Source organism: Ictalurus furcatus, chromosome 1 (assembly GCF_023375685.1).
Source record: "Ictalurus furcatus strain D&B chromosome 1, Billie_1.0, whole genome shotgun sequence".
Classification (NCBI taxonomy): domain Eukaryota; kingdom Metazoa; phylum Chordata; class Actinopteri; order Siluriformes; family Ictaluridae; genus Ictalurus; species Ictalurus furcatus.
The window spans coordinates 24,894,325-24,919,080 of record NC_071255.1 but is presented as its reverse complement, the minus strand read 5'-3'; the positions used below and the strand labels follow the sequence as shown (position 1 = coordinate 24,919,080).

General features: G+C 37.9%; 1 protein-coding gene across 2 annotated transcripts in view; it reads left to right on the top strand.

Moving 5' to 3' along the window:
* bckdhb (branched chain keto acid dehydrogenase E1 subunit beta) overlaps positions 1-24,756 on the top strand; it is a 58,513-nt gene that overhangs the window by 10,246 nt on the left and 23,511 nt on the right. For both annotated transcript variants that reach the window (XM_053633702.1, XM_053633693.1), the window contains exons 5-8: positions 409-564; positions 842-950; positions 6,532-6,629; positions 7,235-7,345. In XM_053633702.1, the coding sequence (XP_053489677.1) occupies positions 409-564; positions 842-950; positions 6,532-6,629; positions 7,235-7,345 (474 nt within the window). The remainder of the gene's footprint in view (positions 1-408; positions 565-841; positions 951-6,531; positions 6,630-7,234; positions 7,346-24,756) is intronic.

Here is a 24,756-nt window from a genome sequence, read left to right as displayed (position 1 = left end):
CGTCAAGGCAACTGAATATCTAATGTGAGGGGGTGAGGGGGGACAGTGGGACCTGCGGCCATGGTGAAAACAGAGCCAGCCTCTGAATCATCTCTCTTCTCTGCACTCCATCACGTTGTCACATTGCCTACTAGCATGTTATTGCTTTTGTTTCATTTACACTTCAAATGTACTTTGTACAAAGACATCATTTCAAGCTGTTTGAGAGGCATTTTTCCCAACAAACTTTACATACAATGCATTTAATGACTTTGAAGGGAAATGGGTTTTAGGCTTAGGATTAGCAGTGTTCTGTCTTTTTTTGAATGAGAGACTGATATGTGCAAAGTTTGTTGTTTTAACTTAAAAATGTATGAATCAAGTTTATTTCTTAATCATAACTCTGTGTAATTTGTATATCTTTTAAAGATTGTAAATGAAGCTGCCAAGTATCGGTATCGCTCTGGAAATCAATACGACTGTGGGAAACTGACCATCCGAGCACCGTGGGGCTGTGTGGGCCACGGCTCCCTCTACCACTCCCAGAGTCCTGAGGCTTTCTTTGCCCACTGCCCTGGCCTTAAGGTGAGCTTTTAAAAAAATAATCCCTGTTCTAAACTCATATGACATGATGGGAAGATTAGTCAAAGGTACAGTGGGTCAGAAAATTGGATATGATCGAGGAAGCACAATACAAATTGGGAAATTCTATTTAAAAGCCATAAACATAACACAGCTATGTCCTATTATATACTTATACCACTGACAGCATAGTAAACATGCTTATTTTAGTGCTTATATTTAATTTAATAAACAATCTTATTTTATGGAAAATAGTAATCATGTGATTGCTTTTTAACAGGTGGTTGTGCCAAGAGGTCCAGTCCAAGCTAAAGGGTTGCTCATGTCCTGCATCGCTGATAAGAACCCCTGCATCTTCTTTGAGCCTAAGATCCTTTACAGAGCAGCAGGTTAGTTGTCAGCAGTGTCATATATCTTTCTCAGTTCTTAGAAATGTTGCTGTTGAATCTGTCTTAACAAATTCACTTACATAAATCGCTCAGTGAGTTGCTCTTCTAACATGCATTATTAAAATTTATACCACAGTGTCATTGAATGCTGAAATCTGATTGGTCAGATGGTGTGCATTATTTCTGTAAAACAGCAAAGCTTGGAAAGTTATTGTTTCTATAGTAACAGCTCCTACAGAGGGACTTATATGGCAGCGGGTTGTCCATTAATTGTAGGGTTGGCGGATTGATTCCCGGCCCACGTGACTCCACATGCCGAAGTGTCCTTGGGCAAGACACTAAACCCCTAGTTGCTCCCGATGGCAAGCTTGCGCCTTGTATAGCAGCTCTGCAACCATTGGTGTGGGAGAGTGTGTGAGAATGGGTGAATGAGAACCAGAGTAAAGCACTTTGTAGAACCACTAAGGTGCTATATAAGTGTAGACCATTTACCAGATGCTCCACATAACCTAAGGCTAATAATAAATAGATGTCAAAATGAGCTGTTATTTAAGAAAGTAATACGTATGGAAGGAATCTTGTGAGTACCTTAGTTATGCTCTCTGTTTTCATGATAAAGTGACAGGCTGTGCTTTTTGAGAGAGAGAGAGATAGAGAGAGAGAGAGGGATTGATGAGTGAATGACTGTTTATTGCAGCTGTAATGTATATGGGAACAGGGACTAACTTGTCTCTCAGACGTTTCACAACATTACATGTTACTACAAACCATTAAAATGTGCGATGTGTCATTCATTACTAATATAAACATTGTAATCATTGGCAAATTGCTGTGGTATATGTAGGAATTATTTAAACAAAGTAAACGGGTGTGAATGACATTCTCTAAAAGGGACATTTATTTTCCAAAACAAAGAGAACCTTCCTTTTAACTATAATGGGAACAGTACAAATTTATGCAGTGGAAGGGGAAGACAAACTGAATGTCACCACTTTTACAACGCATGAATGAGTTTTCAGTAACTTCACTACTCAATTCATTGCCCTTGTTGCAAACTGATGTCTTAAATGTATTATGGAAAGATACAAATGAGCATTGTGAAGCATGTATTTGTATCATCAGATTACAGGGGGAAGTGGATATGCAATAAACCACTCTAAAAGTTGATGTATATTGAAAACCAAAACGTCTCCTAAGCTTCTGTTTCAATAAGTTACTTCCATCAGTAATTCATGATGATTTAAAGTGAGTTTTTAATCAAAATTGTAAATGTATGATTAAAACCAAGAGACTTGGCTACAATTGCGCTATGAGTTATTACTTGCAGCATGGCAGAACTATATCACTTTTAAAGATTTTGAACAGATTTGCTTTGGTTTTTGGAGAACACATTATTTAAAGTGGCACATCAGTGATTGTGGCATACCCTGATGTGGTTTTTTTCCACTGTAGTGGAATGATTATTGGTACTTGGCATGACTATTGGTATATAAAGTACAATATGATGCCTCATTACAGTAATGTTTTTGTGGTGGAAAAAGGATCAAAGTAATGATGGACATCTTTGGATATTATCTACCCAATCCACATGTTAAATCTATTGATTTTCCACCAGGAACAGTGGAAATGCTTATATACATTAGATGTCCATAATAGAGGGTATGCAATGATGTCACTTTCCCACTAACACGTGCCCCCTTGGCCGGACTGAGTGGCAAAACATCTACCAAAATGGCTGTTTTTAATAGAGGAAGCTGCGAAAACGCTAGTATAACTAACGATTATCAGCTTAAATTAAAGGCAGTTGGACTCGATAGTGACCCTTACAACTTGCCCAAGAACCCGTGGTCCATGGACATTGATATGTACCCGATTTCAAGGCCGGGAAAATACACTAAGCAAAGCCTGAAGGCATATAAAAGCCTTGACGCTTGGTCCTACTTCAAGGCAGGATTTGTTGGAGAAATTAAAGTGATAAGAACACCAATAAATATTCTGGTTGTATGTGTACAGGTATGTACAAATATTTTTATTTTATTATATAATTTTATCTGGTAACCCATAAGTTAGCTAGTCCTAGTTTGTTTGTAGCTAACACTGCTTCCATTTACTAACATTACATATTTGTGAAGCTAAAACACATTCAGAGAATGAATGAGCCCCCTATTATTCATCAGTGGAAATAGGCAGTGTTTAAAAAGAAATATGTAGCAAATTATTCAACATTGTACAACATGAATACCACATGCCAAAATAACTTGCACTTAAGTCGGTTCACACTGTACGATATTAGCCATGATTTGGTCATCTGAGACAAATTTTGAGAATCCTGAAAGATTCCTCTAATCCTAGGCCAAAATCTGTAGTCTTTGATCGCTAGTTTGACGATTAAATTCTGTCACTGTCAGAGGATTTGAGGCACAGTCCTGTAGTGTGGCTTCTCCTACTCCATACATGTCCTCTTGCGTGCGTCCGTTTTTCACATCTTGACTGTCGTACAGTCTGACATTAATGACAATTGAGATCTTACAGTGTGACATGGCTTACAGCAGGGATTATGTTCGTACAGTCTGACAAGCAACTGTCACAAAGGACTATTAAAAATCACAAACTGTGCACCCAGCTTTACACTGTTCGACTTTGTAAAAATAGAGTGAAATGGTTTTCTGTACAAAGATAGCTCTGAATTCTTGTTGAATCTGTTAGCACAGTTGATCTCGCGACAGCTTTTTTCCATTTTTAGATGCGTTGTTTCTGTTTTCACGGAATTCGCTGTACACTAATGCTGCTGCCCAATCCTTTTGCCCCTCAGTGGGCGTGACCACGGCTACCTTGATGTCATGTGCATACCCTCTATCAGTAATCAGTGATTGTTATATAATCAGTGATATACAATATTTTTGTATATTATGATGTAAAAAAGGCCCTCAATGAATTCATGTTTGTTTATCTGTTTACTATCTGAAGAACAGTTCAAGCTGTTCTCCTGTAATTGCTTTTTGTTTCTCTTTGTTTCCTGATCCAAGTGAGTATGAGTGTGAAGGATAAAGTATATAAATCATGTGCTAGTATGATGAAGGTTTGTACATGCTGTCCTAGCTGTCACATTGAAACAACAAATTGTGCCCCATATGTTACAGAAATACACCACTTCACTTTTACAAAAACGAAACTTCAACAGGGCTTGTGCAAGATGAGCTGTTAGTGATTGGTATAAGGCAGTGTTTCTCAAACTATTTGCAACCAAAGACACAGTTAAATGCAAAATAATTAAAAACTAATAATACTTTTAAGATAATGTAATAATGTTCAGATTAATTTTGTGAACATAATCTCACTGTTGAAATCATTATTTAAATATTTAGAATTATATTTTGGCTATTTATTTGAACTGTGAGCCTTTTTTTTTTATTTATTTCTTGACCATTCCACAGACAAAATGCATTAGATTCAAGCTGAACTTATTTATAAGCCACTTGTTTTTAAGTTATTGAGGTTTGGATTAAAGCTGTTCAAAATGAACCGTCAAATGCGTTACTATGTATAACAACTCAATGATAAATTAAACAGCTTGCTAGATTGTGATTTCCACCACTGAAACAATTTTTTAAAAAAATAAATAAATCTCAGCACTTCTGTGTATGTGTCACAGGCCCCTGGTAGACCTTGAACCCCACTTTTAGAACCACCAACATGAGGAGTTGCTGATGTGAGAGTGATCTCTTGTAATCAGTATTACAGAAATGGGTCAGCATCATTTATTCATAGCTGGACCTCACACTGCAGACAAAAAGTATGATTGTGTCCAATTAATTAGAAACACCACCCTAAATTTAGGGTTAAATGCTTATGTTGACATCTGGTATTCTGAGATTAAAAAAAAAAAGGCCAATTTTCCCTCTATTGACACATTTAATTTCATGCAGTGAAGTACAGTTTCTGAATAAGTGCTTTTAACGTATCATTTTACCTCCAATGCTCTAAAGCCGTAATGATTGCACTATGTAAAATACTTAGAGAGTAGAAGAGTGCCTTTGTTCTGGTTTAGACTAGACATCTCAATCCTGAAGACACTGTTTCTTTTGTGTGAGCGAATCACATTTCAAAAAACAGACCTTCTCCTCCCCATGCGCAGAGCCGACTGTACACTACAACTCTTACCTTTCCACCATCAATTTTCTTAATCACAGCTATCATGCATCATTAAGGGTTTTGTACTTGATCTCTGATGTTGAATTATCTTCACCGTTAAGTGATGTGTGATTACAGACCGTTTTCCATTCTTTTAGTTAAGGTGTCATTTCAACTTATTGGCTCATTTGATTTGTATTCCTACTTCACTGTCTCTCTGGGTGTTGTGGCAATACAGATTTAAACAAATAACACGGTTCACAAATGGATGGAAATGACACATTCTGTGCAAGGGCTTACATTTCTAGAAATGGGCGCTAGGCGAGATATTTAGTCTTCAAGCAATATCTGTGAAGATAGTGATTCATCAGTTTGTTCTTTAGTATGAATTTTAATTTATTGGACATTTTGAACAGCTGTCATTTCTGTACACAAAAGCCAAGCCTTCTTAATTCATATCTTGTGACCTCACTTGTGCTTGTTGCTTTGAATATCACAAAGCATAATTTAAACATCTGGTGGTGAGGAACAGACTCATCAAGCCAGGCTTGTCAGCTCATAAGTTGATTTAACATCACAGCTGCCAAAGTTTAAACCCCCTTTGAAGACATTTGAAGGTATCTGTTGTCATGCGTCATTGGAAATGCTGAAACTTGCCTTTGGCACAGTATTTCCTGCTTCAAGGAAAGGAAAATTTGGCAGCCAACCTAGAGAGGTCATAGGCCTTCAATATTACTGCAGTAGCCAGAAACCAATGTTACTCATATGCTACTTGATTCCTGATGGTCTGCTTTTTGCTGGGTGACTTCATGCTTAGTGTGGCTTAAAATGACTCATTTAAAAATGGGATTGAAAAAATTCTGAATTGTGTTAGGCTTCACTTTTCTGGAAGGGTGACTGTTTTGCATGTACGTTTTTCATTATTAGGTAGAAAACCTCAGAGATCTTCAGCGTTATGAACAGAAAAAAAAATCAGTGCAAAGAAATATTTTGTTGGCTTTTTATTTCCTGAACCTTCTACAAAAATGAAGACTTTCTTTCCAAATAAATAATTAATTCCTTCACTTTTTTAGCCCTTCTTTTAGGCAATTCAATTATTTTAATATATTTCCTGCCATATCTCATTAGAGACACTGAGGCAGAGTTGATTAACAGGATTGAGAAACCCCATAGACTTCCAGTGACTAATGAAGACTTCAGACAATCTGTTCTTAATTGTCCACATAATTTGGAGTGGTAGTGTACTGGCCTCACACACAGTTTCCAGTTGTCATGTAATCAATCATTTATAAGACTGAAACCTTGAGACCCTTAAATTTTTTTTTTTTTTTTTTACCACAACTTCAGTGAAAACATCATTTTAACAAGGTGACTCTGATATTGGGGAATGTAAATGGAGTTGGATTTTTCTTTTTCGTGTGCTAAGGTTTTCTTGTTTTTCTCTGTCCAGTGGAGCAAGTACCGACCGACGCATACTACCTCCCCCTCTCTCAGGCTGATATTGTGCAGGAGGGAAGTGACCTCTCCATGGTTGCCTGGGGAACACAGGTAGGTCACATAAAGGGAAAAGTGTTCACATTAGTAGAAATCGGCCACAGCTGACACATGTGGTGAGGTGCAGGAGTCTGAATAGACTCTAATTTATCCAGTGAGTTTTGTGACATTTGCAAACAAAAAGCAGAACCATGGATTAAAACGATTTCTATCATAAAGCTTAGCTAGCTTACAAGGTGCACTGACCTAGTGCAACCTGCTTCTGTGTGAACACAGTATTACAGCTTTGCTGGTGAATGTTTGTTCTCCCTCCTATCTATTCTAATGGCAAAATAGGGTTATGATTACTAAACCTCCGTGGGGATCCAAAAACATAGTTCAGTGGGTTTATCCTGTGTGTTGGAAGCAAAGGGGCCAGAATTGATGTTGGGAAACTGTCTTGCTTCAGTCCAATCGTTTGATATTAAACATGCATCTGACATTGTGGAAATCAGGACTTGCAAATCCTTGATTACTCCCCTGTCCAATAGGTTAAGCAGCTTGCTGGTTCCTGTAGTTACTATTATTTGTTGTTTTGGCATAGTCTGCTTTGTTAATTTAAAAAAATGTTCTGTAGAACACGGAATTGACATACTGGTACCATTTCTTCTGTTTTACAGGTTCATGTAATGAGGGAAGTTGCTAACATGGCACAGGACAAGCTTGGTGTGTCCTGTGAGGTCATTGACCTGCAGACAATTTTGCCATGGGACATAGAAACAGTATGCAAGGTAGGTCACACAGATGGACGCACACACACAGGGATGCATTAGGGGTAATTACACTGCATGTATCTGTTTAGTACTTCAAATATTTGTATTTAGATTTACACCTGAAGTTAACATGTACAGTGCTGTGAAAAAGTATTCCTGATTTCTTCTGTTTTTGTGTGTATCTCGTAGTAAATAGTTTTAGATCTTCAAACGAAATGCAAGGTAAAACAAAGGCAACCTGAGTAAACACACAATACAGTTTTTATTTATTTATTTATTTTATTGAAGCAAAAAAAAATTTGGTGAAAAACTAATTGCTCCCTTAAACATAAAATCTGGTTGTGCCACCTTTTAGCAGCAATAACTGCAACCAAATTCTTCCGCTAACTGGAGATCAGTCTTTCACTTAATACTAGGACTTACTAGTGACTATGCTTTGGATCATTGTCTTCATAATCCAGTTGCGCTTGAGTTTCAATTTACGGACTGAAGACCGGATATTGTCCTTTAGGATTTTCAGAGAACAGAAATCACATTTCTCTCAATTACTGCAAGTTGCTCAGGCCCTGAAGCAGCAAAGCATCCCCACACCATCACACATCCACCACCATGCTTGACCGTAGGTATGATGTTCATTTGTGGAATTTGGTGTTTGGTTTGTGCCAGATGTAACGCTGTCTTCCAAACAGGTCCACTTTCGACTCATCAGTCCACAGAACATTCTCCCGAAAGGTTGGAGAATCATCAAGGTGTGTTTTGGGAAAATCCAGACAAGTCTTAAATGATGTTCTTGGTTAGCAGTGGTTTTTCACCTCGACACTCTTCCATGGTGCCATTTTTGCCAAGTGTCTTTCTGATTCATGAACAGTGACTTTTATTAATGCAAGAGAGGCCTGTAGGTCCTTTGTCCTTAACTCTTTTGTGACTTTCTGGGTAAGTCATTGCTGTACTCTTAGAGGAATTTTGGAAGGTCAGCCACTTCTGGGAAGGTTCACTACTGTGCAGAGTTTTTCCATTTGGAAATAATGGCTCTCACTGTGGTCCTTTGAAGTCTTATGAAATAGCTTTGTAACCCTTCCCAGATTGACGTATTTCAATTACTTTCTTCCTCATCATTTCTGGAATTTCTTTCAATTTTGGCAACTTCATGCTGTTGAAAAAGTTTTATTTAAGTGATTGAACAGGGTTTGCAGTAATCAGGCCTGGTTGCATCAAGTCCAGCTGAACCCCATTATGAATGCAGTTTCATAGATTTGGGGAATTAGTAACTACGGGGGCAAATACATTTTCATACAGGCCCAGTTGGTATTAGATACCCTTTTTCTTCGATAAATAACATTTACCATTTAAAAAACTGTATTTTGTGTTTACTCAGGTTGCCTTTGTTTTATCTTAGATTTTATTTTAATTTCTGAAACAGTTTAGTATGAGATCAGGCAAATACTTTTTCACAGCACTGCAACTTTGATATAAACCGACACTGATACTGTCATAACACAGATGTAAAGGTTATACAATATATAACTTTGTTTTAATCTTAAACCTAAAGCTTACTGATTCTCAATGCTCCTAAGCAAGACCATATCTGTTCTTCTCACACTTCAGTTGTATGCCACAAAATAAAACTTTCATACATTTTGTGAAAGTTAATGTATTTTTTTTTTTTTTTTACACACTATATATTCAGTAGCACAACACAGGTACAAAATAAGGTGTCAAAATATCACTTTAATAAACAGACAATAAGAAAAAAGTGTATTCATGATAATATACTCATTATACAAAGTTCATAGAGTTTATACAACGATTTCTCATGTTTTTCTTCTTTTTTACCTGTTGTTTGCTAGTATTAATACAAAATAAGGAATGAGAAATGCAGTGTAACTAAAATGTTTCTTAGATTAGAGATGGCTCATGGTCGTTTTGTACTCAAAGATGTTTCTTCAGATATGGGCATTTCCATGTGGAACAACTTTGTTGAAGGAGCAATCACGTTTGCCTTTTACTTTTTAATATGTGCCCTGAAATCTGGGCAAATTCAAAATTGATGGTCACATTTGAATATGCTAGTTGGCCAGCTTGCAGTTCCGTGCAGACGGTGAACTAAATCTAATGACCTGGCTAGAGTTCATTAGTTGTAGCATTAAGAACTAGTTGCAGATGTTATAACAGAACTGGGTCCAACTGAGTGCAAGCTCAGAATGAGTCAGAGGCTGCTCATACGTTCTGTTTGGTGTCCTCTGCATGTATGGAGGCGTGGGTTTTGTCTATGCAGCAGCAGTTCATTAAAGCATGACTGCACTGGAACATGTTGTTTCTGGTTTCCTGTTGCTTTCTCTGGATGCTATACAGGATTGGTATTCAACAACTTTGTAATCTTTGCTTACATGTCATTTGTTGACAAAAAGAAATCAGCTGAAATAGCAGTAAAACTTTTTCCCCTTTCTGGTGCCTAGAATTCTCTGTAAATATAATAGTCATTTATTTAAGGGATAAACAAAATGGTCAGTTTTCTCCTGCCAGACCAGCAGTCTAGATGGCATGATGTGGAAATATTTTTCCTTTTTTAATTTTATGTCTGTCTTGTTTATTTATTTCATTCACTACTGCAGTGCAGTGCAGACAGCACGATGGTGCAGCGGGTAATGTTACTGTTTCACAGCTCCAGGGTCCGAGGTTCAATTCTGAGCTCAGGATATTGCATGGGTTTTCTCTGGGTTCTCCAGGTTTCCTCCCACTGTTCAAAAACATGCAGGTAGACAGTTTGGCTATGCTAAATTGCCCTTGGTGTGAATGTATATGTGCATGGTGCCCTGTAATGGACTGGCATTCCATCTGGGTGAATTTTCCTGCCTCTCACGATGTGCTATTGGCATTGGTTGTGGATCCACTTGGATCTGACCAGGATAATGCAGTTATCCTGTTAAAGATGTTAAAGATGAATGAATGAACAAACCGCTGACTGAAGCATCATAATACCCATCATGTTGTAAGGATGCAAAGAGCCAATGGACAGCCCCTAGGAGGGAGATATATATACACACACACACACACACACACACACACACATAATAGAGACACTGATCCGTTTTCAGTAAACTTTGTGCTACAGTCGTGAAGCATAATATCTGTAGTTACATTGAAGTTCGGATTAGCGATGTGATCAATTTTGATATTTACTCCTCACAACACACTCTTAAATCAATTCTAATTTCTGTTCTATCTGACCACTATTCTATTAATAACTTGATGCAAAATATCATTCATTGCAAAGAACATGTTGTGATATAGCTTTTTCAAATCTAAAAAAACTCTTACATAATTAGTGCAGATGTTTGCTGCAAAATTATTCCCACCTATACAATTAATATTTGGCGCAGTTACTATGCCTCTTCCAGTAAGGTTATACAACAACTGTAGTGGGATACTGGACTTCCCCCCCTTTCCCTGCAAATCATTTCCAGCTTCTTTTTATTCTTAGTTTTGCACATGTGGACTGCCCTCTTCAATTCAGACCACAGGCTTTCAGGGTTCAAATCTAGAGACTGAGACATTCATTGCAAAACATTGATTTTGTGTTCCCACAACCATCTTCGTGCTTATTTGGATGTTTGATTGTTGTTATTATCTTGTTGAAATATCCATGTATGACCAAGTGTTAACCTCCTTCAATGTAGTATGTCTTCTGTGGATGCAGTATGGAAACATGATGTCTCTTGTGGTTGAAAGTTGGTTTGGTGTTGTATTGTCTTTGGGCTGTGAATATGTCTGCATTGTTTTGTATAGTCTTGAGGAACGACATGAAAGTAAGAATTTCCTTCTTCGGTGCATGTGACTATAAAGTGACTGGACCAACCAGGTTTGAATGTAATCAAATCATTGTGTTTAATATATATTTTTTCTTTTTATTTCCCTTAAGGGTAATGTAATATGGAGTCCGTAATCATATGGCTTATACTTACCCAGATTCCACTATATATGTAATCCTGTGTTCTCCTGTGAATTGGTGACAAAACAAAACTTTTTAGTTAGCACGTATATTGTTACACTGTGGCCATTATTAGTTTTGCCAGTATTAGTTTTTGTGTTATAACCTATTGTAATACCGTTCATATTATCTGCTAATAATATATAAAAAACTGCATTTCATTGCTCAGTACCTCTATCTATCTATCTATCTATCTATCTATCTATCTATCTATCTGTCTATCTATCTATAGAAAGCGTTTTAAAATATCTGTGTGTTGGAACCTTTGATCCAGTTATTTGATCCATTATTACTGTCTGTCCATTAGTTTTGTTAGGGGGTGACGTTTCCTGTACAGGGAAGGCCAGCTGGCAGTGAAACTTGGAAGAGCTTTTGTCTTGCTACAGTGGGAGTCTGGTTTCCATCTTTAGGCTGCTCTATTTTTTGTAAGTCACACCAATAAAGTAGCTCTTCCAGTACTCTCTTTGCTTGCTTAAACTGATCAAGATGAAGAAAGCTGTGCTTCTCTGTTGAATGTTAAAAAGTTGCAATAAATTGTAGAGTGTTGGTGAATTGTTGCAGAAAATTGAATGCATGGGATGACTTGGACTTGGCGCACTCTATTTCTGTTATGTGTCTTTTGCTTATTGGTGATCCACAACATCCTTTTTGTGGAGCTTTTTTTTTGCGTGGCCGATACTATTTACTGTTAAATAAACCAAGGAATATTTTTTATTTTTATTTTTATTTTTTTATTATTTTTTTAAATGTATTATATAAGCGGAAGAAAGGAAACTGGAGCTTATTGTATGTATTGATGCAATACCTTTGGCTGGGTTTGTCAGATAATAAAGAGACACATCATTTTAAACTTCACTTTGGAACATGCTCTGGTATGCGTGATTTTGTGGTTTCGCCAATTCGAGTATGATGGATGCATTGAGGAGAAGCGTGGAATACTGGGTAGGGATGAATGGTATGTGTCTGTGTGTTTATGTCCCCTGGAATTGTGATTCTAGGAATAGAGACAGCTGACTGTGTGCCAGGCCTACTTAGGCTTTCTCGCTCTGTTTACACAACGCTTGCCTTATCAACCTCTCTGCCTCATTTACTAAATGTCCATGCAGTATGATGCACATCTTATTTGAAAGAGCTCTGAGTTCAGACCTGTTTATTTGACAGGAAGCCAGGTGGCCATAATATGAAACCATATTAAAAGGCAGGGTTATGCTTTAATGACAGGCTTGAAGTTCTTGCATGGGAGAGTGAGTAAAAACCCAAATTAAATAGAAGTCCTTTTTCACTTGGGTAGTCACAATTCACACAAAACCATCTGTTATATAATTTTAAGGGACACATCTTTCTGTCTTTTCCATTGGTATTAGATGTGCTTTATACTTAATATATAACTTTACTTTATATATAAGCTCTTCTCTGGCTGGACACAATGGAAACCAATTGTTCGCCAAGGTTTCCATACTATGCGGTAGACAGCTGCCACATCACACTGCAGCAGCCCCAAGTATTATTTTTTGTGCTTATGTAACATCTGTATATCTGAAAAGCAAACCAGATATGATTATAGAAGAACAATCAAGTAGCTACAAAGCTCTGCTAATGAAAAGGTCAAAGCTAATCTATTTTTAATGTATTAAATGTTATGGTTATGTTATGTTTTTATCTACTTCAAAGTTCAGAGCAGTAATAAAGAAGGCAAGACATCTCTTTGTAAAAGCAAGTCAGCAATTTTCATACGTAAACATTGAGATTGATGTGACTATGCTTGAGGAGGTTGTTGTGACTGGTGACTGAAATGTTGGAAAAATTTTTCTAAAACTAGTGTATTAGTTTGCAGTGGTTATATAACCAAGAAAACAATTTTCTTTTTCTTTTCTTTTTTTTTTTTTTTTTTAAACTTATTTCACCAACTAATGGAGGCCTGGTGTCCTTAACATCTGAGTGTGTTTGCTTATTTTTAGGAGTTTATGCTGCAGAGAGATTCGTTTATTATTATTATTATTATTATTATTATTATTATTATTATTTTAAAGGCCAAAGCTTAATTTTCAGAAGGACCAAGTACAAACTCGTTGTGTGTCAGTCCAGGCTTGTTTCCTTGCCTCCGACTTAACCAAATAGTTCATGTTTCTCATTTTCACTGATACAGATGTTACATGGTTCACATCCAGTTCATGTCTCTGGAAGGTCATGGGGAAATATGTTAAGCAGCTTCAAACCAGGTTGTGTCCTTTGTTTATATGAAAGATCTGTGTCCTCTTCATCAACATCACATTTGTTCACTGCGCTAACACTGTCTGTACTGAATGTGAAGATACACCAGATCCAATCTGATGCATGCACTTTGTTTCAGATAGTCTGTAGGCATATGAATGTTTCTAATCTGATGTGTTAATCATTAATGATCAAAATAATTTTAAAATAAGATTATGTAACGTAACATAATACATAAACACACACTCATTTGTGTCCTTCATAAAATGCGGTAAAACAAAATGAGGGCAAAGTTGTTTAACTACATTCTGTTACGAGGCTCTCAAAGATTATAAAATTATTCTGAAATTCTGGAGGAAGTTATAATTTAATTCTGTTTATTTATCTTGCTTAGTCCTTAATTCCAGTATTAAAACCGTTTCATCTACCTGCTTTTGTTTGCAGTGAAAAGTTACAGATGGACATTTTATGTGCAGACCTCAGTCTGAGTCTAGATACATATATTTTACTCTAGACGAAGCAAACAAATCTCGCTCTAACATCAGTAGCTTCAGGATTTTTCAGTTATACTTATTTTTTAGCCTATCCATGCCGGTCCCACACTCCTGTCTCCTGTTGCATTTTGCTGAATTCTTCAACATGAGGAAATGCTCAAATCGTGATTAGGTATTATGAATATCCAGACTGAGTTCCTGATCCAGAATAAATTGGTGGTCTGTCCAATCGAGTTGATGATACATATGACAGATTGATCAATGTCATGCATTGACAAATGTCATGCTTCCCCCCCCCACCCCCACTTCTACAAACATCACAGCAAGACCATCTGTTTTTAATCACTCTCATATGTCTGACTATAGTTACACTATAGAAGACTAATAATTTTAATTTTTTTTTTTGCACTGGGCAGTATTATGGTGTGGTTTAGTTATTAATATGATTCAAGATCTGTTGTTTGTTTGAGTGCCTGTCTCCGTCAACACTAACAACTGTAGCAGCAATGATGAAACCTCAAGTTCTGATTTTCCTCTAATAGCTAATATAGTTATTATGTTTAATTGATTAATTGGTGTTGAGCTTGTGCGCTGTTTAGCAGTATAATTAAGAATAAACGTTTATGAATAATACCACAAAAGGGGTTAGATCGTGGATATAGACATTTGCAGCAAAGCTGCTCTTAATATTTTATAATTCTGTATTGGCCAACTAATGTATTGGTAGTGCAGAAATCCAAATAATTACAAGAGAATCACTGATTTTTATTTATTTATTTTTCTTCCAAGTGTTATGTAAGGCTTGCTAATTATTACCTGTCATGTTCATTTTCAGTGGACATAGTAATGAAGGCACATAGGACAAGCGTTGCTAGTTACAAAGTTGAAGTCTATATGTGCAACAGAGACATGAGTCTTTATTATCTTTGGCGAGTTGCTTCTTAAAGTTGCTGGAAACATCAGAGGAACATGGCAAAAATAAAAGCCTGGTGGCTTGATTTTCCTCCTCGTGTTTTATTATTGAAACTCATGCATATAATTACTTTATTAATGCAGATGGCTATGGGCTGAGCGCTGAACTAGCAGTACATGCCTGTTGGTCAGACTGTCATAACTCTGTCATACATTATATTGTGGCATTGTTTTGGTGGTTATCTCAGTGGAAAATTACTCATGGTTGTTTTTAGTGGTTAATCCAGGCATCAGTTCCCCTCTTGGGCTGAAAAGTAACCTGACACTTGGCCTGAAAACATTGTAGTAAGTGTGTATGTTTTTTATGTGGGTAAATGTGGTTCACACACAATTCTGTATCCCAACTAAGACCTGCTTAGTGAATCGTAAGAGCATTGTGGTTTTCTTGAAAGGTTGTCTTGACACTAGAAAAAGAAGACAGTCTGACACAATCATAAGCTCCCAAACAAAGTGCTGTACCACATGGGTTGACGCAAGAAAACCATACCTGGTCATAACTGGTCACATTTGTCAGGGAACTTGACAGGTTGTACACAAGTATCTTTAAAATGGTTGCCTTATAAATGACAACTTAAAAGTTTTTAAAAGGAAAACTTTTTGTGCACATGATACCTACAAGTTCACTTGTCCTTTCTGTGTCTGTGACAATCGGCAAGTACTTGTTTCAGAATTCAGACGTCCTGGCACAAAAAAGGTGCAAAAATATATACATATACAGGGCCCGAAATCAACTTTTTTACTTGGTAGCACTGGTGCAGCCAACTTTAAAACGTTAGGAGCATCAGCAAAAATTTAGGAGCATGCACCGAAAATTAAGGTGCACCACAACTACAATTTACATACATATGAACAGATTTCTTTTATTTAAAAACACCACTACTCGCACTTTCAAATGTGTGGATTCAGTGGCGAACGCAGTGTTACCTGCACCCTCTGTCCCACAGACTTTACAGTGAATGCAGTGCATTGAGCCATTTTCATAGCGGAGCCACTTGATGTCTTTCAGCCACTCTCTCTCTCTGAAAACTATAAGCCTTTTTTTCCGCTGGTGGATCCACATTCACCACATGATCGCCATGACCAACTCCAGGAGCTACATTATCTGTAACTTCAGGCAGCTCACAAAAGAAATTAGTGTTCTTTTCATCTTCTCTCTTCAGAACGCTAGTTAGCTCCCTGTCACATGACAACAGAGTGCAGTGAAAAGGAGTCAGGGCCTAAATTTAGTTTTTTTAAACTGGGGGGGGGTAATAACTTTTGATACATTTATCTTCATTTATTAATGTCTACAGGATGTTTATGTATGATGTGTATTTTCAGTTCTTTGCTTTTTACAAAATTTGCCATGCTCTCCTCCAAATTGACATAAAGAACTCTGTTTAAACTATATATTAATGTCTTTCATTTGTATCTTTCATGTGTTTCAGTTCAGTTACATTTTTTTTTTCCATTTCTTTTTTCCCCGTCTTCCCGCGGTTAAAATATGGATTGGGTCTTTACATGAGAGATGATGAATTTCAGCAAGCAGTACTCGATTTTTTTTTTTAACATACCGTCCGATGTTCATTCGTGTTTTTCGATAAGTGTATTTGAGACAAGGAAATGATCTATTTATTTACGTTTTGAGTCAGCACGTGCTCTACCACACTCGTGCACCATAAAGAGCATCAAAACAACATTTAATGTTTGAATTTTGTGATTTAAAAAAAAAAATACATAATTTGGAAGCCGAGACTTTCTTCACAAACAGCTGATTATGAATTCAGACTTTAAATGGTAGAGCGCATCACAAACACACGATAGTGTGAATACGGTCTGCGTGACATAAACCACGGCATTGAGAATAGGAAGCAGGCCGATGCTGCACTCAACAGGATCATAACACCGAGCGCGAGACAGGAGGGCGGTGCAGCACTGATTGTGGAATTAAATTCTAAAAGAAAGACAGACTGCTTGAAGTGTTGATTTTATTTGTTTGTGTCTTTGAATTAATTGAATAATTTGATCCAAGATGAAGCGAATACGTTTGTGCGGGAATTTCCTGCATTATAAAGCCGAGCTTTGCGGGAATGGTTTAAATGATGCACAATCCCTGCAATTCTTTCATGCAAAAAAAAAAAATCTACATTAAAGTTAAAAATGTAAAGATGAAGTTTAATTAGTTATGTAACGTTGGATAGAACGGTGGACCAGTCACTGTATCAGCTCACAGCAGCCACATATACTGTGCAGTAATTAGCGAACGTTTCATAGAGAAATGAAAACCGGTCGCACCACAACAATTATTTTCACTCGCACAAATGCTCCCAAATATATTTTGAGGTCTCACAGATTCAATTTCGGGAGTATATGCGACCAAAATGGTCGTAAGTTCAAGCCTTGAATAAATAGCCTACGTGAGTCTTCTTACCTGTGAAGCTCAGACATCTTTGTAAAAAAAAAAAAAAACTAGGAGTAAATTTTGACTGTCAGCACTCTCTGTACTTCATACTCTCTTCACTGCTGACAATAATGAACCTTCTTCCTATTGTGACAGTTTGACAGGATCGCCCTGTGCACTTTTCTGGCCTAGCAAATAGCTCTCTTACTAATTTACACTGCCACAATCCTCCCACGCACCAAACTAAGGGATCACATAACACCAGTTAAACTTAAATAACTCAATTGTCTCACCACAACTTTCTGAATTTATTTTTATATCCTTTTATTAATGTCTTCTGTCTTCTGCTGAGGAGTCAGCTTTTAGTTACTCAGCTTTAGACTTGAGTCTCTCTGAAAAATAGTGAGCTATATGAGCAAATAAAAATCTGCAGATGCATTTATTTAATAGGTTTTTTCTTATTTATTTAAGTTCTCAAATTTTTTTCTTTTCTTCTATCTTCATTTATTTCTTTTAATATTTTAAACTGTTCTCATTGCTTTGTAAAGCACTTAAATGTTTTTACAACGTGTCTGATGGTGGTGATGTATTTTTCAAATAATAATAATAATGATTATTTTTAATTGTCATCCCTTTCCTCCATATTTTGTTGTTCATTTTTCACTTGCATCAGTCTTCTGTGCACTTACTCTCACAATAAGCTCACATGCTTTGAGCTTTCTGCCACACTTTTTCTCCCTCCCTCATTCCTCTCATCAGATCTGCTTTTCCATTCACTCCCGCAGCTTCGGCCAGCGCTCACATTCCTCTGTTCGGCACTCGTGAGATTTCTAGAATTTTTCTCTGTGTCTCCGTGTCACCAGTTTGAAGTGAGCAGATGGTTCACACAGACTCATAAAAGAGAGAAGTGGTTACTTATTTCATTGTTTTCTTCAAGGCCTCACTGACTACTGTGCCCACCTATTCTTTGCTACTCAGTTATTGCTCTTAGTTTCTCCAACATGTGCGCATTGAAATGCACACACACGCTCTCTGATCAAGCCATTTCTTGGGAGCCATTCTTTCCTTGAGCCATGAAATTTTACCAGAGCCAACAAGAGCAGAACAACATAAATCAACATAAATCATACATTCATTATAAATCATACATTCTTCATATGAAGTTTGTACGCATGCGTGTGCGTGCATACACGAGAGTGACAGGCGAAATCTGGACACTATATTGTGTGGCTATTGAGTAAATGTACTGCTTCATTTGCTGTTTTCCACTCATGGTGGTTGTGGTTTTGGACAGTGCTTTGGACAGATTGAGATCATCGAGGTCACCATTGAGGCAGATAGCAGGGTCCCTCTGGAAAGCCTAGAGTCTATTATTTTTGTGGTGACGTGATTCATTAGCACATCACTGCAAGCTTAATGCCAAGCAGCATAATGTGTATTATGCATGGGGGATCGTTCTGTCTCATTTTGGAAAGGCGGCAGATGAAGAGAGGCTCCATTTCAGCTATGGTGAATAGAGTGCATCCTATGTTGGTCCTGCTGTCTTGGACGTGCACTGGTGTAATCATGGGCTGACTGAACTGTGCTCCAGGTCATACATCAGAACCCAGAGCTAAAAGTATCCTTCATGGCCCCCATCCAAACCCTCTGGAGGTAGCATCTGAAGAGTGTGCAAAACAAGGATCAGACATTTCAGACTTTGATGGCGTGTGTGTATGAGTGTGTGTTTTGTACTTCTCTTCATACTGTCCTCATTTGCCCCTGAGAGACAAAGCAGATCTAATTGTTAGCTGATATTTCCCAGAATGCTGTAAATCATTTAGAGAGAACGGCAGAAAGAAACAGCAGAGTTGCGTAGTCACTATAAATTATCCTTTTTTTCTTCTACTGAGTGTGCACTCATAGTGACAGATGCCACAAAAATGTACCCAAAAACAACGGACAGAAGCAATATCTGAGGCAGTAGGTAAATGTGTTAAATTCACATGTGCAGGCAAGTAGTTCGGATGACTTTCGCATAACCTGTTAAATGTACATGCTCAGTGCAAGACTGTTTCAACCATTATTGACAACCAATATTAAAGCAGGTAATTTTAAATCAGTAATTAAAAAACATGGTAGACTAGTCATTGTTTCCATAATTAAACAACTGTTTCAGGACAACTGTGTTTATTTTTATGGTGTTTTATTTATGCAGTTTTATTTATTTAAATCTCTCTTCACTTAACATCCATACACGGGCTACATTTCCAGTTTCCTTAAGCTACACTGTTAACGATGAATGTAAATAAATCTGTGTAATAAATGTGCAATATAATAAATCTTTGTATCATATTACACTATTTCAGGAAGTACTAATTCATAAAATGCACTCGTTAGCAAGCTGGCAGCTCAGCTGAAAACGCTGATTCTAAAATTAAGAGCACACAGCGTAGCATAGAAGATTGTAATAGCTGAACGAGAAACGGAGGATCCAATTTCTGCAGCAGCATCTGGGAGGTTTTTCCACCATTTTCAATTCCGGCCTCAGGAGCATCCAGAAAAAGAGTCTGGTTTGGCCCTTTTTGAGTTGGCATGCACCACTCTGAACTAGCTGAGTGGGATCAGATAGTGACGTGCTGGCACGGCACAAAAAGCACACTTTCAGACAGTGCTGGTCACAGCAGATTTCATTATGCCCTGGTGCAAGGATATTTCTTACATTTTATTTAGCTTTAAAAGACAACAGTCTCATGTGCACCACTCCACACCATGCAAGTGGTAATGGTCCACTAAAGTAAAAGAAAATGCATTTAATTAAATAGACCTTATCCCAGTGTAGTCCTGTGCTGTTGACTGTAGAATTGGCTTAATCTCTGTACTGTCTGCCTCAATGTGTTTTCTACCACACCAAATAGCTGGCGACTAATGAATAAAATAGTCGACTGGTCTATGCAACCCCTTGCATATGTTAAATTCACATGTGCATGGTGGCTCTTTTAGTGATTAGTTGTTGGAGGTTATCTGACACTAGCTCTTTTGCCTTCGCTCCAAAATCACACAACTGAAACACCTGCCTCTTGAATGCCTGTGTGCTAGTAGAGGTGGAGATTTTTTTTCTGAACTGACAAAATAAAGGTGAGTAGAGACCGCTTCCTGTTCAGATCATTTGTTTTTTTTTCTACGATTTACAGCACCTGGGACGCCACAGACACCGGTGTGTTTCTTCTGAGCAGATATTATATCGAAGCTGCCAGAATGTGAAGAGAACTTTGCCAAATATTTAAAAGAGTGTTCAGACTTAAAAATCATTGACCACATCTTGAAATAGTGTTTGAATACCATTGTGGCCTGACTCGGGGAAAAAAGCAAGCAGGGAAACTTCCCATTGTTGCTCCTGTCATGGACAGGGGAATGTTTTATAGTGTATGTTTAAAGGCTTCCTTTCCTTCGCATGTCTTTAAACTAGTGGGTTGTGATATGGTGTTAGTGCTAAAGGTAGGGCAGTCTTTAACTGCCTTGAATTGAATTCAGTGGGACCTTATGGGATGTTTATAGTGGTTTCTGGCTCAGATCCCCTCGGTCAAGCATGCTTCTTAGCATCTAGGTCTAACTCTTGGATCAGGACTGGAAATGTGTCTGTTTGGGTGTGTTTGTGTGTGTGCGTTTGTGTGTGTGCATGATGGTGAGAGCAAGCCTGTGCACACTCTGCTTTGATTTAGTCCACCTCTCACTCTGAGCACTATGCAAGCCCTCCCACTTGAAAGGGCTGAATAAGAAGTTGGCTGCACCAGACTGTATTTGTCATGGAGATCACATAGTGCTATGTGAGTTATGATCATGTGGTGGCTCTTCAATTAAAGACACACGGGCCGCTCATAGACAATATTCTGTGGCCAAGCCGACTCCATGCAGGCAGCAAGATTTTTCAGTATTCACTTCCTGTCATGGTTTTGATGAATGGTACTGTGGACAAGGCCCTGATGCTTTGGTCAAGTTCAGTGCTTAAAGTCTGGATTATAACGATACTGCGCTGCCCAGCTCTAACTAGCTTAAGGCTTACTATAAACCTTATTATATGCTCATTATATGATCTCCTTTTGAAACATTACCAGAGACATTATGAGCAGTTCTAGTACATTTTGTCTTAAGGAATGAACAAAGCATTGTCCCTTTTCTGACCTGGTGCTGCTCAGGCTGTGGTTTTTGAGTTAACGTGAGTGTATGTGTGTACACGTACACATACTGAGCTAGTGAACGTCTGCTGCCTGTCCTGGCATAGTGTTGTGGCAAGCGTAGGCAGAGAGTGACTCTCATTATGTTGGGTGTGTGTGGGAATGGCTGTAAACATGACATTCCCCTTGTGCAAGCGGCTGGTCTAATCACAGCCTGTAGCCCAGTGAGCAGTAAAGGCCTCTGGCACAGTGGAGGAGGGCACAGAGGACATTAACCCCGCTGACCACTCGCACTGACCTCCTGCTACTCTCCATTCTCTTGCCTCCCTCTCTCTCTAAATCTTGATGTCCCCTCATACTCATACATCTTCTTAAAACATTTTGAGTTTCGTTGTTGAACACACTCAGACATGTGCATAATTGGTGACTGGGTACACCACAAACACGGACCAGTGATCCATTGTTGAACAAGGGCAGACCTGCCAACGTTTTGACATTTTCAATGTGAATTCTTAACTGAAGTGATTTTCTCAATTGAAAGATGCTGCCTCATTTTTTGTCAAATTAAATATAGAAGGTTTTGAACTTATTTCCGTGAAATTTAATCTATTGATGTATGTTCGACTTAACTAACCTTAGGCAACTATATAGTTAACATCAGTTACCTATATTTTTTTACTGATGCCACCAAATAAGTTTGTTCGAAAATAGTCTGAAATGGCAGTTTTTCCAAAAGAGGCACTTTTTGGCCACAAGAAAAGGCTTGAACAGAATAATTTACAAATCATTTTAATGGTAACCGTGATTAGAAAGTGATTCAGAATGTTGTTAACTCTCCTGTGCTGGTCAGTGCAGACTCATTAAAACAGCAGAGTCAAGCCCATTGCAGTTGAAACTGGACGCATATATATAGGGTTCTACAGAAACCACTAGACACTTTGAAAAGAAAGCTGCTGTTGTCTTAGTTCGTATGTAGACACTAGAAAAGTTTACATTTTCGAACCCAAATATATATGCGCACTATGCACAGCTTTGAAGTTTTGTCGGCTTGTGTTAGCCCAACACCTTACTAACACACATTTTGTTCCTTTAATTTGTCCTTCTGTATGTGTGCATTTACTGCTGTGGACTGTTTTGAGTAGCATGTGTGCATAGTTACTGTCCAGTGCTTCTCATAGATTAGAACTTGTGACTGTCTCACAGTGCCTATGGTCAATTTACATCATGATGTTTGCCTAGGTTCTCCCTGCTTGACAGGCCACTTCTCAGGAGTATAAAAAAGTCTACTAAACCACACCCTAATCCCTGCTTCTTAGAACTCTACTCCCATTGCAGTACCAATAGATATATGGAACTGCCCAAAATTTATATGTTTAGAACTACCTCCTGCTAATGTGATTAAAAAAATCATAGATAACCAGAATTGTTTGTATGTGAGCAAGAGAGGGAGAAAAGTGTGTGAGCAGTGAGTCCAAAAAAAACCCTCCTCTCTTTATTCATCATCCAGAGTCACTTGGGTCAGACTGTCACTAAAGTTAGTAAGTTGGACAGCAGTGATGTAGAGAATCCAGAAGTAAATAAACAGTTGGCTAACTGCACTGGCTGCTGATGGTGCTCTTGCTATAAACGCTGGACTTTTCATAAGACTACACACAATGACCAGATGCAAATATGGACTGTTGGGCAGTGGAGAGAGAAATGCTGCTCATAATGCTCAGCACATGCTTCTATAAACTCACTGTCTGAAGCATTGGCTGTGATTACTCACAATACAATTTAAGTGTAATTTCAGTCAGAGTGCGGAGGATATATGTTTCAGACATCTGATCTCTAGTGAGAACAAACTTTCTTCAGTGTGAAGACTATACATTCTCCCAGTTTTGTCTCAGGCTGTGGTGTGTCTGTTTCTGGCAGGATTTATTGAAGATGAGGCACAAGTCAACAAACTAAACAATAGATTTGACAGTTGTGTGGCTATGTTGCAGTGTGGGCCTACAGCTAGTTATTGCTTTAATTAAGCAATTGCTATGTCTCAAACCACACACACATATATTCGCACACTAAGGTGGTTAAAACTAAGGTGTTTTTTTATTTCTTCATGTCAACATTTTAGGATAAAACATTCCATTTATGAAAAGATTAAGAAGCATATTTAGTGACAAAAATAGCAGCAAAGTGTTTGGTAGATGGGCCGAACCCTGCTTTGTATACAGTCCAGTTATGTAGTTCATGATCCATGATCAATTTTTTTCAACCCAATTTTCCTAATCACAGCAGTAGTATTAGAAAGCAAAACAAAAAAGATCAGCTGGATCTTAACCTGATTCTGTCAGTCAAGTATTAATATCTATCAAAGGTTGATTTCTGTTCAGCAATATTGCAATTACAGTCCTGGATTCTTTATGTTAAAAGGAATCTAAGTAATGTGTTTGGGTTGCTTTGGGCTGAGATGATCCTGGGGCCCACCCCACATAGATTCCTAGCTGTCAGTCAAGATTAACCATAAAACTGCTCACACTCCAGCAGTGACACAAAGGGAAAATGGATAAGGACCCCATCTCAGTGAAACGCTTTATTTGTATATTTAAATGTCAAGGGGGTTAGTCAGGTAGGGGTTTGTATGTAATTGAACAGCTGGCCACTTCAGTTGGGTCTGTCCCAAGATGTCTCCCAAAATGAGGATCATACATCTGTCAATGCAAGTAGAGTAGTCTATGAGGCTAAATGATAAGAATGGGTCAATTACAGATGTAGCCAAAATATTTGTCTTGCAGATCACAACTGATTGTCATATGAATCAGAAGCAAGTATTGAATGTATAGCAAACAACCCTGGAGGGCCGCAATAGTGCATGACCGAAAATGAAATTGTTCATGACGGGAAATTGTTCAACAGAGCAAGAACCATATCCAGAATATAGGCATGTATGTGTCAGGGCTATAAAGAGAAAGAAAATACCAGCATGACCTAAGATGGTTGACCACAAGATAGAAGCCTCTGGTGAGCCTCGAGTATAGAAAGGTCAGCTTACAGTTTTCTATGAAGTCATATGGACCGATGAGATGAAGACAAGCCAGTACCACAAAGCTGGAAAGAGGAAAGTGTGGAGAAAACAAGGAACTGATCATTATCCGAAGCTTACCACCTCATCATCAGGGTGGCATGGATAAAGATAGCTGCCACTGGAACTGTCTCACTTATCTTTATTTATGATGTGACTGCTGTCAGTA